Here is a 13,944-nt window from a genome sequence, read left to right on the forward strand (position 1 = left end):
GATATTTATCTTTTCTGGTCACTCTCTAGTTCTTATGGGAATTATCATTGAGAAGGGAGTGACAAGTCAACCATTTTTCATATTTTCACTCAAGGGAAGCTACATAAAAAAACAAAGATAAGCAAATATGTTATGAGGTTCTGAAGTAATATAAAACTATCTAAAGTATATAATCAACAAAATATAATTGTCATCATTTTTGACTTTGTTGAGCACTAGGATATAACAATAATTAAAAATACTCACTTTTCATTCTCTTTCACATCCTGGATCCAACAGAAGAGGTTAAAGAGGGATACAAATGAGACCATGTGTTTTCTGGATCCTTATACTGTATCTTTACCACCTTTTAGCAAGAGGTTTTCTGTTATGAGAGTATATCGGGCATTTTAGGAATGGGCTATGGAGTGACTGAAAACTGTGTGACAAGAGTTACAGTGTATAATAGTGATTCATGAGTTCCATCTAAAATTCAAATTATGATTTTTAATAATACTTGAAAGAATGCTGAAAATATGGAAACCAATTTTTTTATTTATTTTTTTTATTGCAGAAGAAACTGGTGAAGTCGCTGTTTCAACTTTGTGAAATGGTAAGGGAGTGACAAAGACAAACATCATCCATACATTTTATAACTAGATAACAATGATTAGAACCTCAAATTGAAAAGGAGATGTTGGACTGAAGGATGTTAAGAACAGAAAAATAAAATCATTCACATTTAAATGGTGAATCTCTTAAAATGCTCTATAACTAATAGGACTAAAATTAGAGAAGGACCTTTTATATCAGAAACATCAATTCAAGATAAGCTGAGATATTTTGCATGGATATTATAATGGAAGAGTAGAAAAATAAAATAATAAAAACACAACTATAAAGGTACAATATTCCATTATTATTTTAAGCCTCCAAGGTATCAAATGAAAAATATAGCCAAACATTTAATAAATAAAAAAGGAATATTATTAACAGATAATACATGTTTAAAGAGAATATAGAATGAAATTTATAAAACATGAAATAACAATATCCTTCCATATAAATATGTCAATAAGCTGTGCATAAATAAATTAAATAATATAAAAATGAATGATAACAATAATAAACAAATAACAAACAAGGGACTATAACAAATTTTTTCGAAAGTATAAATAATAACAGCAACAAATCAAAAGAAAATAGTGGAATCAAAGTAAAAAACATAAGTGAAAAATTTAATGAACATTAAATACACTCCAAAAATGATCAATAATAGATTTTTTGTTTTTAAACATGAATATAAAGATAATTTAATATTATGAATGTGCAATAACTACAAAATAAAGAATAATCTCACAAATGGGAAAGAAAGAATTGAAGGTCAAATATAAACAAAAAGTAGTTTAAAAAATAGGTTTTAAACAATGTAAAGACAATTGTTATACAAGGGAAACTTCATAAAATTTAATGAAGAGAATAAAACTAACTATAAAAAGCCAAAAACTGTAAACATATTGCACATCCTTTATGCAGCAGAATCATTAACAATCATGGATTTGATTGTAAGATAAACATTGTTGGTAAATCAAAAGATAGAAGATAGCAAAAGCAAAATATAGAATCAATATTTACATATTATTAAAAATATACATAATATCAGTTTTAGAATAGACAAAAAAAAAAAAATATTTTCACAAACTTTTTACCTTGATTGATATTATAATTTGATTAACATTTTCACATAATATCAATAAGCTAGTGTATATAAATTATAGTAACTTAAAGAAGGAAATGTGTACGTATTGAAGTATTATTTTGACAATAAAAAAAAAAAAGTGTACCAAGTAATAAAATTTTAATTAATACATAATTATATTATTTTTAGAATATATGCCTTGAAACTAGAGATGGAGCCCAAAATGTTGGTGGAATCATGGTATAAAAACAAATATGTTAATCTAGAAGAGTTGATTTATAATTTTTTTTTTTAAATTAAGGGCAAAATATCAACAGAGTTGAACTGGGTTCTATAGACTTCCTCCTCATACTCCTTAAGCTATTTGAAGAGGATTGAATATGATGATAATGATATTAATCTAAAAGAGTAAATTTTTCATTTTTTCTAAATCAAAAAAATTACATTAAAATATTTAATCTAGTGGAAAGATACAGTCAAAATTATAAGATTTGAGCTCAAATTACTGAAAAAATATTCTATTAAATATGTATGTCTATGGTCTCCAGGTATTTTAAGATTTATTGACTAAACATCTCAACTGATTCCCAAGTTTGAGGCTTTCCCTACCCTTTCCAGGTCTGATCTTACATGTGCATGTTCAAATAACCTGTCCCAATGAACACCACAGTAAACAGCAGCTGTTTTATGAGGACTGATGCTAGGGAAAAGGAGACCAACTATATCACAGAACCATTTTGCACCTTAAGAAGTAAGCAACTATGAAAAGGATTACAGGGGAGTACCTAACAACAATGACAATTTATAAAGGAGTAGTTATGGTTATTCTTAGTTAAGCGTCCCCTGTCTGGAATCTGACAGAAGAGCAGGTTCATGACATCCCTGTAAAGTGTAACACCTTTACAGGGATGTCATGAACCCAAAGCCTACTGGACTGCATTCAACAAGGTGGTGCAGGAAGGATATTGCTTAACCTCCTCCTTATGTAAGACATGAACATGTGTTAAAGAAAGGCTAAACTGGTCTACGAGTGAATCGTCAGGTGAGTATTAATGAGGATTCCAGGAAATAGAAAACTATTATCTGGGAGGATACAATAGAATGAAACCAGTATTATGAATGTACTTGCCCAAAGTTCAGTCATATTGGAAGTTAAGTAGATCTTTCATAATGCTGACTTTCTAGATCTCAAGGAGCATGGAAGCTTTCAACCGAAGCCTCATATCCTTTGAAAGTACACCCATTCCAGCTATAGATTGGTGGTCATGTCATCATGAACCTTTGAGCCACAAGGGACCAAATAGCTGAGGGACACCAATATTTATGTCCTAACATAGAACGATTTCCTTAATTTAATTGTTGAAGAAAATACCCTACTTGCTAACATTTTGTGTATGGGTGTAAAGCTGTTGTATGCCAAGCCCACCTGAGAAGAGAATCCATCCCTAAAAAGCCAGTGCACCACACCTTTTTAAAATGTAGCAGTGTGCTGTTACACAGATATGTGCACACTGCTGTTACACATGCTTACACAACCACCATTTAAATCAAATTAACCAAACTAATTTGTCACTCCCTAGGCCAGGGCCACAGCCAGCATAACCATATCCTTTACAATGTTTGGGAACTGGCACCCTTTCATTGCTCTAGTCTAGCTTCCCTATCCTTGCCTACATTTCATTTCTATTTACTTCCGAACTCTGGTAACTGGAGATCCGAATGAGCATGCAGTATCTTGGCCATCTGAGAGATCATATTACAACACCCTCCATACATACCAACTATTTCCTTTGAAGATCATAATTTATAATTAAAACCCGAAAGCTGACAACGTGCCCAAGAGGTTCTTGGTTTAGGCACCAGTGTCTGGCATAGAAGCAAACAGTAATTAGGAAGTTTTAAAAACAAGTCTATTTACAATGTTAAACCAACAAAAGCTACAGTAACCATTGATTTATCAATTATTTAAAAGGCAGACTAAATATAAATAATATCTTGGTAACACTTTTTCAATTATAAAACCTTATATTTAATATTCTTGTTTTAATAAATTAATATCGGATTTAAATATTTAAAACGGGTATAAATACAAAAGTTAATCGCGACAGTTACCTCCACAGAAGGTTATCCTGGCGTTAGTTTCAAGAACTGAGTGGTGGTTGGTATTGTTTCGTGTCAAAATATTGGCTTGTAATAATGTTGAAAAATCAGGGACATGTATTGACTGATGACATAGTTATAAACTACAAAAACAGGGACAGGGACGTAAGTTGATTGTGAATATATGTCTTGAGCCGTTTTTAATTATGCACTGTTATTATTATCTTTGCAATCAGAGGTTATTTAGAATCTTTTATATATTTTCATCTCAATCAACCTTTTTTTTAAAACTTCTTTATTTGATCTTTGATTAATAAAACACTTTACAAGAATCATGGAATACATAAATTTATCTGTTGTTCGATTTGTATTCATATTCATGTTGAGATTATACTAGTTTCTACCTTATTTCTTTCAGAAAGAGGAACCATTATCCATTTGATATTAGTGGTTTTTAGAGTTTCCACGGCTAATCTTTTAAAATTATAATTTAACTTTATACAATGTTCTTTTCAATACTGTAGAATATTGGTCCGCAAGCCTTGTATTAGTTACTTGATGCAATTTATGAATTTTTATAAAGTTATCTGAAACAGTTCATTATTAATTTATCAAGTTTATTTTATACTAAAACATTCATGGGTACTTGAAGTGCACATTTAATGGAAGTAGACATTTTTAAATTAAATATGTTGATGATGAACCTAATAATTAATTATTTTATCTTTGTTTTATTATTCATTAACATAATAATTGGTTTTTATATTATTATATATTAATAAAATTTTTATATATTATTTTGGGAGTGACTGTTTATAAAACATCACTGCTTTGCTTTAATGATGGTACATCAGACAAAGAATAAGTTCTTATTTTATTTTTAATTGGTCGTATTCCAAAGATTATACTGTGGTCTGGGATTACTTTCTCTAGAGACTGTTCTTCAGGATTGTCATAAAGTAAACCCACTCTACAATAAAATCTACAGAATTCATCTAATACAAATTAAAAACAAACTTTTTTGTTTGATGTGTCATTATGAAAGCAAAGGAGGGATATGATTTTCCTATTTTAATATCTTCCTTTTTGAAGAAAACTCATACATCAAAAATCAAACCTTCAGTAAGTGCACAACATTACTATAACTGTTTTTTTTTTCTCCTTTACTTTAAAACTTCTTCAATTAATCTTATAGGAAGGTTCACAACATGCCTGAATTTTGTTATATTCTGAAATATCTTGCTCATTGGATCCGATTTTGCCTGTGCTAACATTTTTTTATTTACAGAAGGACAGCAATTGCTATTTTCTTCCACATGCATTCGTATAACCTAAGTATCATAGCGAGAGATACACTTCATTCTGGACACGAGTGAAATGTCTTCCTTTTCACAGTAAAATGTATGAGTCCAGGACTTTGTTCATGATTGTTCAGCAATTCATGCCAATAATTGTCCTAACCAGAGCAAAACGTGCTGCCTTTCAAAATAAGAAAACCTTATTGTTCCATGTTGGTCATAGAGTTTTTTGGTTTTGACTCTATTTTCGATTTGTATCTTCCTATCATTTTTGAGAGTCTGGGAACAAGTGATTTGTGTGTAGGGTTGATTTCTATGAATCCCAAGCTGGAGAAATAATTCTAAACATGGAGTGTTTCTGTAATTTATTTTATGTCTTATAAATACTGATTTCATCTTGATTATTACATTCTTGTTTGTTAAATCTTCTTGCTGTTGTACTTCAGAAAAATTGGAAATCTACAATTATTATATAGGAGCAATACTTTCACAACATCCTATCCCAAGCACCTACCTGATCCTAAATCCTAACGGAAAATCCTTAAGAACCTCTCTGTTGTAAGCTCCAAATCCTGTCCACATTATTCTGTCACTCCGGATGATCTTAACTCTTTCTTTGCTACTCCTCCTTTAACAACCTTATGCGACTTTTCCTCTTTTCACATCCCTGAAATCCCATTTGATCCCAATAACTTTTATTTCTTAAATATTTTCTCAGATGATTTAATCTCAGCAGTCCTCAAGTCCAGAACTAACGATTATGGCCCAGACTATATTCCTGTAAAGATCATCAAACTTTCTTTGTCTCCCCACTATTCTCTCTGCCTTTCTGCACATTTATAACTTCTCCCTTCACAATTCCATTTTTCCCAAAGCCTGCAAGAAAGTCTAGGTCTGACCATTGAACAAAGAACCTTCTCCTTCTTCAATTTCTGACTTTCGGCCAATATTCATTTCATCGAATCTGGCCAAGCCACTCACTAGAAAGATTAGTTCACTCCCAATTTAATAATTTTCTCAAACAAAAAGTTCTCCTTAATCCTTTCCAATCCGGTTTTCGCTCTCCACATTCCACACAATCCGCTCTATTGAAAATATCCCATATATCAATTTTAGTTCTTTTTGATTTTTTGAAAGCATTCAACTCAGTTATAGATCCATAAGATCCTCCTCAATAAACTTCATAACCTATTCATGTCAATTAGTGTCCTGAAGTGGTTCATCACCGTCCTGTCTCATCGTTCCCAAACAGTCATCATACCGAACAAATCTTTATCCTTTTCCCTTTTTCTGACATGGGGTGTTCCTCAAGGATCCTCACTTTCACCTAACCCTTTTTCCCATTTATATTAATGATCTTCCTGATTCCATTCACCACACACAATATCATCTATATGCTGATGATCTTCAAATTTATCTATCCTTCCAAACCTCCAAGATGCTTGAGGCCATCCAAAAGATACAAGAAGATATTGATAGTATTAATGCATGGGTGTAAAGCAACGATTTGAACCTGAATGCTGAAAAAACCAAGGCCATTCTTATTGGTTCCAAACGCCTCCTTCATTCCTTCCCTTACTATCCCCTACTCTTCCTTAACAAGTTCCCCCTTCTTCAGAAAATCCTTCGTCTTATGTGCAACCTCCTTCTGGAACTCTCTCTCCATCTCCATTCGCCAATCCTCATCCATTCTTTCCTTTAAACAACACCTATTCCTTTACTTATTGCATAACCAAACCTCTGCATCATTGTAAACAATATAGTTAAGCATATATTGATTAACATTATACTAGGAGTTAACCCAAGATCTCGGTGTAATTTCTTTTTGCTTACTGGAAACTTTTAAATGCTTACCAGACAAAAATCATAATATATAAACCATTTATTTATTCTTAGGGGACATATCTCCCAGAATAAAATTATTTTTTCATTTCATATAATGCTGTTAGTTGCTTTCAAATCTCTTACCTCTACCCAGAGAAGAGATGGTACTTTTCTGCAAGTTATATTAAGTTTGGCTTTCAAGTCCTGGTACTTTTGGCAGACATAACAACTTTTTACAACTTTCTTGACATCCTCAGTTATTGATCCAATACATGGTAGATTCCATTCTCTCAACATTCTGTTGATCGATGGATGATTTGAATGCAATTTAATTTGAATATGCCAGGAGGCATTTGGGAGTTACCACTCATTCTTCCCGGAACAGCCAATCATTGATAAGATTGAACTTGTCCTGTAAATATATAAACACCTCTTAGTCTTTAGCATCTCAATAATACCAAGGCTAACCTTGAATAACATAGCATATTATTCTTATGTTTGAATTTGATTTAAACATCTCTGGAATTTCTTTATAAATGTACTGAGCAAATATTCTGCCAAGATTGAAATCTGCATTTCTATTTCTTCATCAAATCCCATATATTGATCAGAGCTCAAATATACAGCATGTCATAAGACTGTGTCCACTAGATGCAATATTTGATCTGGTTTGTTATACTAGGTGAAGTCTATTGGGCCGAAGCGTAAGAAGTATCCCATAAAAGCTTACCGGAACCTTATTAAATTTTTTTTTTTAACATCTCTAAAAATATCCGTTAATGCTGTGCTAACAAATAAAAGGAATATGAACTCAAACATATGTGCACATACACAACTATATTAACTAAAAAATACAACTAGTAAATATAATGTGAATTATAGTACAATGGCATGGCACAGAGTTGTGAACAATTTACTCATTGGATGAACTTCAATAACATTTTGAAATTAGGTCTTGGGGCCGTATTTTTTTAAAATACCTATGAAGATTATAAATGACTGAAGAAGCAAGGGAATTTAGACGATTAGTGAGTTTATTATGGAACGATTGATATCAGGTCCTGACCAGATAAGCAGCATACTTATTTTACCAAGTATTGGTATTTTGGATTGGATTTAGGAGGAATTTGATGCAGTCCCAAAGGTAAGTGTCCATGCTGATATAGCTTATGTTATTAAGGGTCAGAAAGAGCCATTAATGAGTAGAGATATGACTTTGATTCTTGGTCTAGTGTCTGCTAATGTCGAATAAGCCTCATTTTCTGGTTTGCAGACATCTAAAGATCTTCTCCAAACGTTTTTAAGGGAGCACCTTATAGTACTCGGTTGCAACCCAGTGTCAGTTAGTTTTCATCATCCGATTCCTACTCTTACAAGGGATCAAAGTTGGAAAAATCGAACGTAGTATCGTAGAATTGGCGCATTTGTCTGGTTGTCGATTACACCGAGTTAAATATAGATATCCTCTGGGGAAAAACCACAGCTGTCGTCAGTTGGGTCTTTGATTGATTGGCAAAGCGACTTGATGCCAGTTGTGGCTTCTGGCAAGTTCTTTTTGAAGCTCGAACTCCAAAGTTTACAACGTTCTTAACCCCTTCGGGAGATTTTATTTTAATCACATCTTACCTTGTATTAGTAAACCTTAAGCTTCTATTGGAACAACAGGCAGTCATGAATTTTCGCTTGATCTGACGCCATGGTTTTTACCTCTCACATCACCGATCTTTTCCACGTGTTCATAGGGTCGCTCTTGCTTCGGAGCACCCTGTGGATTCCAATCAAGTAGAAAATAATTAATTAACTCGAAATTTAAATGAATTTTTTTTTTAGAGTTAGTACCTGAAGAGAGACGGACAATAATGTAAAAATAAAAGGTTCAAGTAAGAAGGCTTATAAATCATCCAAAATATATATGTATATCAAATTAATGTTTCTCTCTAGCATTATCTGGCTTGAGGTTAGCCCTTTGTCTCAGTTGCCACCATGTAACTTATAAACTTTATTTCATATTACTAAGATACAGAAACATGATAAAATATATCCTTAATGAATCATATCACAACACATTCATGTTAAATCCCGTAAGCTTCCCAATCTGCCAAAGAAATCAATTCTGCTAAAGCACAGAAGTTAATTCGGAATAACCCTGCTGTACTGAAGACTTTTATTATATATAATAAAAGTTATTTTTTTTTTTTACCTCGATATTTCCCGTCACCGGAATTTTTCAAATCAGATTTTTTAAATATTAACTCTAAAGTCAGGTTTCCAAAACGCTGTCAAGATCGTTAAACTCCAACAAAAAAAACGTTTCTTTAAATGATGGTTTAATAATTTTGATGAATAACTTATCATTTAATCTTGCAGCAGATGAGAAGGATGATGGTCGTTAGCATTATTTTTGGCCAAATGGCTCATGCCTAAATACAAACAATACTTTTTTATTTGTATTATAGATTGTAAATAAATGGTTAAAACCAAAAGATTCTCGCAATATCACTGTTGGAAGAACATGTCGCTTCCAAGTTAAAATAATGAATGTGAAAAATTTCGTTTTTCGAATTCGTTAGTTTTATTCATTTACTATCCTTGCAGTACTATTGCAAAAGAAAGTCTTTTCAACATGAAATTTCAAAGTGTATATTGTATGCTAATAGCAATAGAGTTTTTGATTTTAAAAAATTAGTACAAATAGATCACTTGACTATATTTGTTTTGTTTTTCCTCCCTACTCACTTCAAGGAAGGTGTCCTGCGCTAGACCTGAAAATGTATAGCTGATACATTTTCACGTTAGCTAGGACCTTGATTTACATGACGGGAATGTAAGGTTATGTATCCATAACCTTGAATAATAATATTTTTTTTATTGTTATCTGGAAGTGTTTGAGAGATACACGATATAGGATTCATAAAGCACGGCCACCTTCGATCTCAAAAATGTATTGTTTCAGGAAAATTTCGCTCTTATGTATATTATTAATATAATTGAACCGATATGTACTAAAATAATATTGTTTTCACCAATTCTCTAACGAATTAAATTCTCTAGAATTATTAAGATCGATACAGTTAGAACAACTCGATAGTTACCTTCTCCGAAGGTTATGTTATCGTTTGGTTTACAAGCTATTTACTTGTCGGTAGAGTCTCAATATTAATTAGGAAAAATGTCGAATAATCTAGGTCATATCTTGACGGATGAAGTTGTTGTAAATTATAAAAACACAGACAAAGATGTAAGTAATGTGTTTTATTTCTTATTGGTGAAGCATAACCTTCCGTATTAGTTTCGTTTCATGTAGTATACTGTTGTGCACTTAGCACTAAATCTTTGTATTACTTACGTTTAGACATATTTTTCTTTATTCATTCCATTTTTATACACCTTTGTAATATATTTTTGTTATACACATATATTTACAAAATGTATGTAAGAATTCAGGGAAAGCACTTAGTTACTTCTGTTCCAACTTGTTTGCTTTTATATTGTATTAATGTTTTCTGTATAAGCTGAATTGAAAATTGTTTCTATTATTATTATTTGTTCTTTTGAATTATGATTTAAATTTAATACCAACATTTAATTGTTTAATGTAACTTGTTAATAATTCCTAATACTTTTAATACCATTTTTTTATTGTGTAATGTTAGTTGTTACTATTTCTAATTTTTTGAATTATTAAATGTTAGAATTTTTATCTTTATTCATTTTAAAAACCCCATCCTGAGAGCATTTTGTTTTCTTGTTTTAATGTTATATATATGTTATGTTGGTTATTTAAATAAGTTTTGTAATAGCAGCTTTTTTACCCAATAATAATCGTTAATGTCCGAGATAAAAATGTCAAGAGGATGCTTAGCTTAATATGGAGTTATGAAAGGGATTTTTAATTGTTAATACAATTTATATTGTTTATTCTGTCAAAAGAGAAATAGTTTTGAATGGAAGAAAGTTACGTCTCAACAGAAGCATTTCATGGTTTTATTTGTCCTCTAGATATATAAGGTTTCTAATAGATTGTACACTACAAGCAAGTAACCTTTGTTTAGTTGAGAATACTTCATTAAGATAACACCATGTAACCAATCCGCAGCTGTTCAGAACACTAAATCTTTATCTGAGTCAGTAGTACTTGGCAAGTAATCTATTCCTTTTAATCATGCACAACTATCAAACCTATTATCAATAAAAATAGGCTATGCAATAAAAAATAACCAAAGTATAATGTTTCAGAACTTTAAATTTATATCTATATCTGGTCAGTATCTAATATCTGAAGAAAACTGTTCCTTAATTATGTAGTACTGCAATTGTGGTAATACAGTTTTTGGAGAATTTTTTTTTTTATTGCTATACATGACTACCTTCTGAAGGCCTATCTAGTGCCACATCTATAGCTGTAAAATGTTAGTCAAATCTAGGTGGATTAATTAGCTCATGCAGCCTTGTTTCCACTACGCAATCAGCAGTACTTAATAATATAAACCTCAAAGTCGTAAACATCAAAAAATGATAAAATAATATGGATAACTCTTTCAACATATGTTCTTTGATTTTACATTCCTGCAATGGCCTATATATATTTAAAATTGGCTCAGAATGAAGCTATTCATTTGAAGCAGAAGTTAGCTTCTCTTTTCACTGGGTTCTTTTTGAAACAGCTTGGAGTTTAGCTGTCTTCTATTTTACCGGTATTCACTTATTTTTCACCTTAAGTCACTTTAATTCTTCATTTTATAAAGCAAATGCTCTTGGCTCAGACATGCTCTGGTATTATTGGAGTGCTCTCAGAGCCTTTCTGATTCAACTTATATACTGCTTCACTACCGGGTATGCCAGATTCTAAACACCCATTTAACTCTTAATGTTATATTTCATTAGATTGCTTTGAGCTGCATTGCAATCCAGCTTGTTTTCCACTTCTTCTGAACGAGTGATGTGGCTATTTAGTCCTATTGCAACCTGACTTGTCAGTGTGGAATGTTTAAAGTTAGAACTTTGTCTTGTCCTCTGACTGAGTGCTAGTGAAGTAGCTAATTATAACTTCCACTTCCAGTTCATCTATTCTCCATATTTCTGCTCCTAAACTGGCTGGGAAAGAACCATTTGTATACAATCTGCAGTTGACTCCTTTATTTGGACTATCCATCCTCAACTTGGTGGTACAGTTTCCAATGCCCTTTCTGTGTCTGGATTCTTTTATTTCTATCTAATTTAACATGAGTCTTAAGTTTTTAAACAGGTTTCAGCACTCGTCCCACAACTTTCATGTATAATAATGCAAGACAGAGCATTACTTACATTGTTGCTGTTATAATATTCTAAGCACCTGTTACTAAACAGTCTAGTCTAAATTGGAAAACAAAGGTTTCATTCATATTTTAGTTTGACCTAAATATATCCATAAAACCATATTAGTCCCATTTGGTATTTTTTGAGTTTCTGAAGCTACTATGTAGTCTAATTCTTTCCTATCATTTTAGCATTGAATTTATCGCATTATTTCATTTATCTTCTTCATAGTTATTTACGTACATGATATCTTGGTTGGATTTCTTCTTCGAATTAGCATTAGCCTCACTAAACATGTGTTCGGGGTTTATGGGTTATCTTGTTAATACTTAAGGTATTTGACCATTAGCTGACCTTATATAAATTATCCTTGGTTAAGCTCTAATAAGGAACATCAAATATCTGAGATACTTTTTTTGTTTGGTAAAATTGTATTGATGTTTCATGCCTGGTAATACTACTTTGGAACACTTCAACTTATCTTATTCATTTAACTTAATAAGTTTCATTTATGGATGATTGGATGTACTCCTCATTTGTTTGTGGCATTCAATAAACTCAATTACCATCTATTCAGTGTTGTGTTACTCATAATATGATTTCCCTCTCCTATGACTAAGGATTTAGGATGGCGTATTAGGTAGTGAGTATTTCCATCACTTCTTGAAAGCTTATCTTTTCACTTCTACACTGCTCGCTATCTTCTCATATATGACTTTCAACTTCTAGAAAAGGATTCCCTGTGTCTACTTTAGTACTTGACTTTATTTCCTAATTCTGTGATCTGATGGCAAAATATGTCTAATTAAGATATCTCTATTTTCTTGAAGGAATAGTGACTTTTACATTTTGAAATCTGAGTAAAGAATTCATTACAGGCATTCTCAATACTTACCTGAGAAGACACACTCACCTAAGCATAAGCTTCCTGATTTCGATTAGATCATCTGAAGACCTTGGTCTAAGACAATGGCTTGCCATTGTGATACAAATTGCAGGACCTGACTCTAGAAGATAGAACTCAGTTAGTGAGTGATACATTTAGTAGATGTCCTTTTTCTCTTCATACCGTTTCGGTTTGAATGGATCTAAATTGAATACCATTGTACAAGATTAGCTTGATGGCTGTCCTAGTATATTAGATGAATTAATTATGGAAGGGTGTTTTTTTGTGTTTCATGTCATACATATTTTTCACTTTTATGATTTATTTTCATGTTACTTACTTTGATGTAGTAATTGTTTACATAATTTTTCTGTTTAGTAACAAATTAGTAATTTAAAGTATACATACATAACTGGTGCAACAACATACTTAGCAGATCTCCTCTAGCAACCTCTGTCTTGTGATACAGTAGTCCTGTTTCAGGTGTCGAGCAAGGCCCTACATCAACTTTCACTCTATTTTGTCTAGAGCTGCTCCACTCTCCTCATTTGGTGAAGTACCTCTGTCTTGTCTTTCTTTTGGGGACTCTAGACTCACCCATGCCAGGTGACATGACCATCCGAACAAAATCTCATCTTATTAAATCAGACTATGTTAACATCTTTAGACATGCTTTATAGTTCCCATCTTTTCCTTTCCTCCAGACTCCTTTGCTTATAGCTCTGAAGATTCGCCTCAACATTTACTTTTCAGGTAAAAAGTTTTCTCAGACATGGTGTTTGAGCCATAGGTGAGCACTGGAAGTACAAGGGTCTTGTATAGATTTATTTTAATGCTGGAGGAGATAAATCTATGTTTATAAA

General features: G+C 31.9%; 1 protein-coding gene across 1 annotated transcript in view; it reads left to right on the forward strand.

The window, feature by feature from the left end:
• Positions 1 to 3,774: 3,774 nt before the first annotated feature.
• The window catches only part of LOC106677065 (uncharacterized), a gene marked incomplete in the record, with an annotated part of 19,350 nt that continues 9,180 nt past the window's right edge, over positions 3,775 to 13,944 (forward strand). The window contains 1 exon segment of the mRNA XM_067050396.1: positions 3,775 to 3,943. Within this exon segment, the coding sequence (XP_066906497.1) occupies positions 3,875 to 3,943 (69 nt within the window).

Source organism: Halyomorpha halys, unplaced genomic scaffold (genome assembly GCF_000696795.3).
Source record: "Halyomorpha halys isolate HHAL.00 unplaced genomic scaffold, Hhal_1.1 Scaffold85.1, whole genome shotgun sequence".
Taxonomy (NCBI): domain Eukaryota; kingdom Metazoa; phylum Arthropoda; class Insecta; order Hemiptera; family Pentatomidae; genus Halyomorpha; species Halyomorpha halys.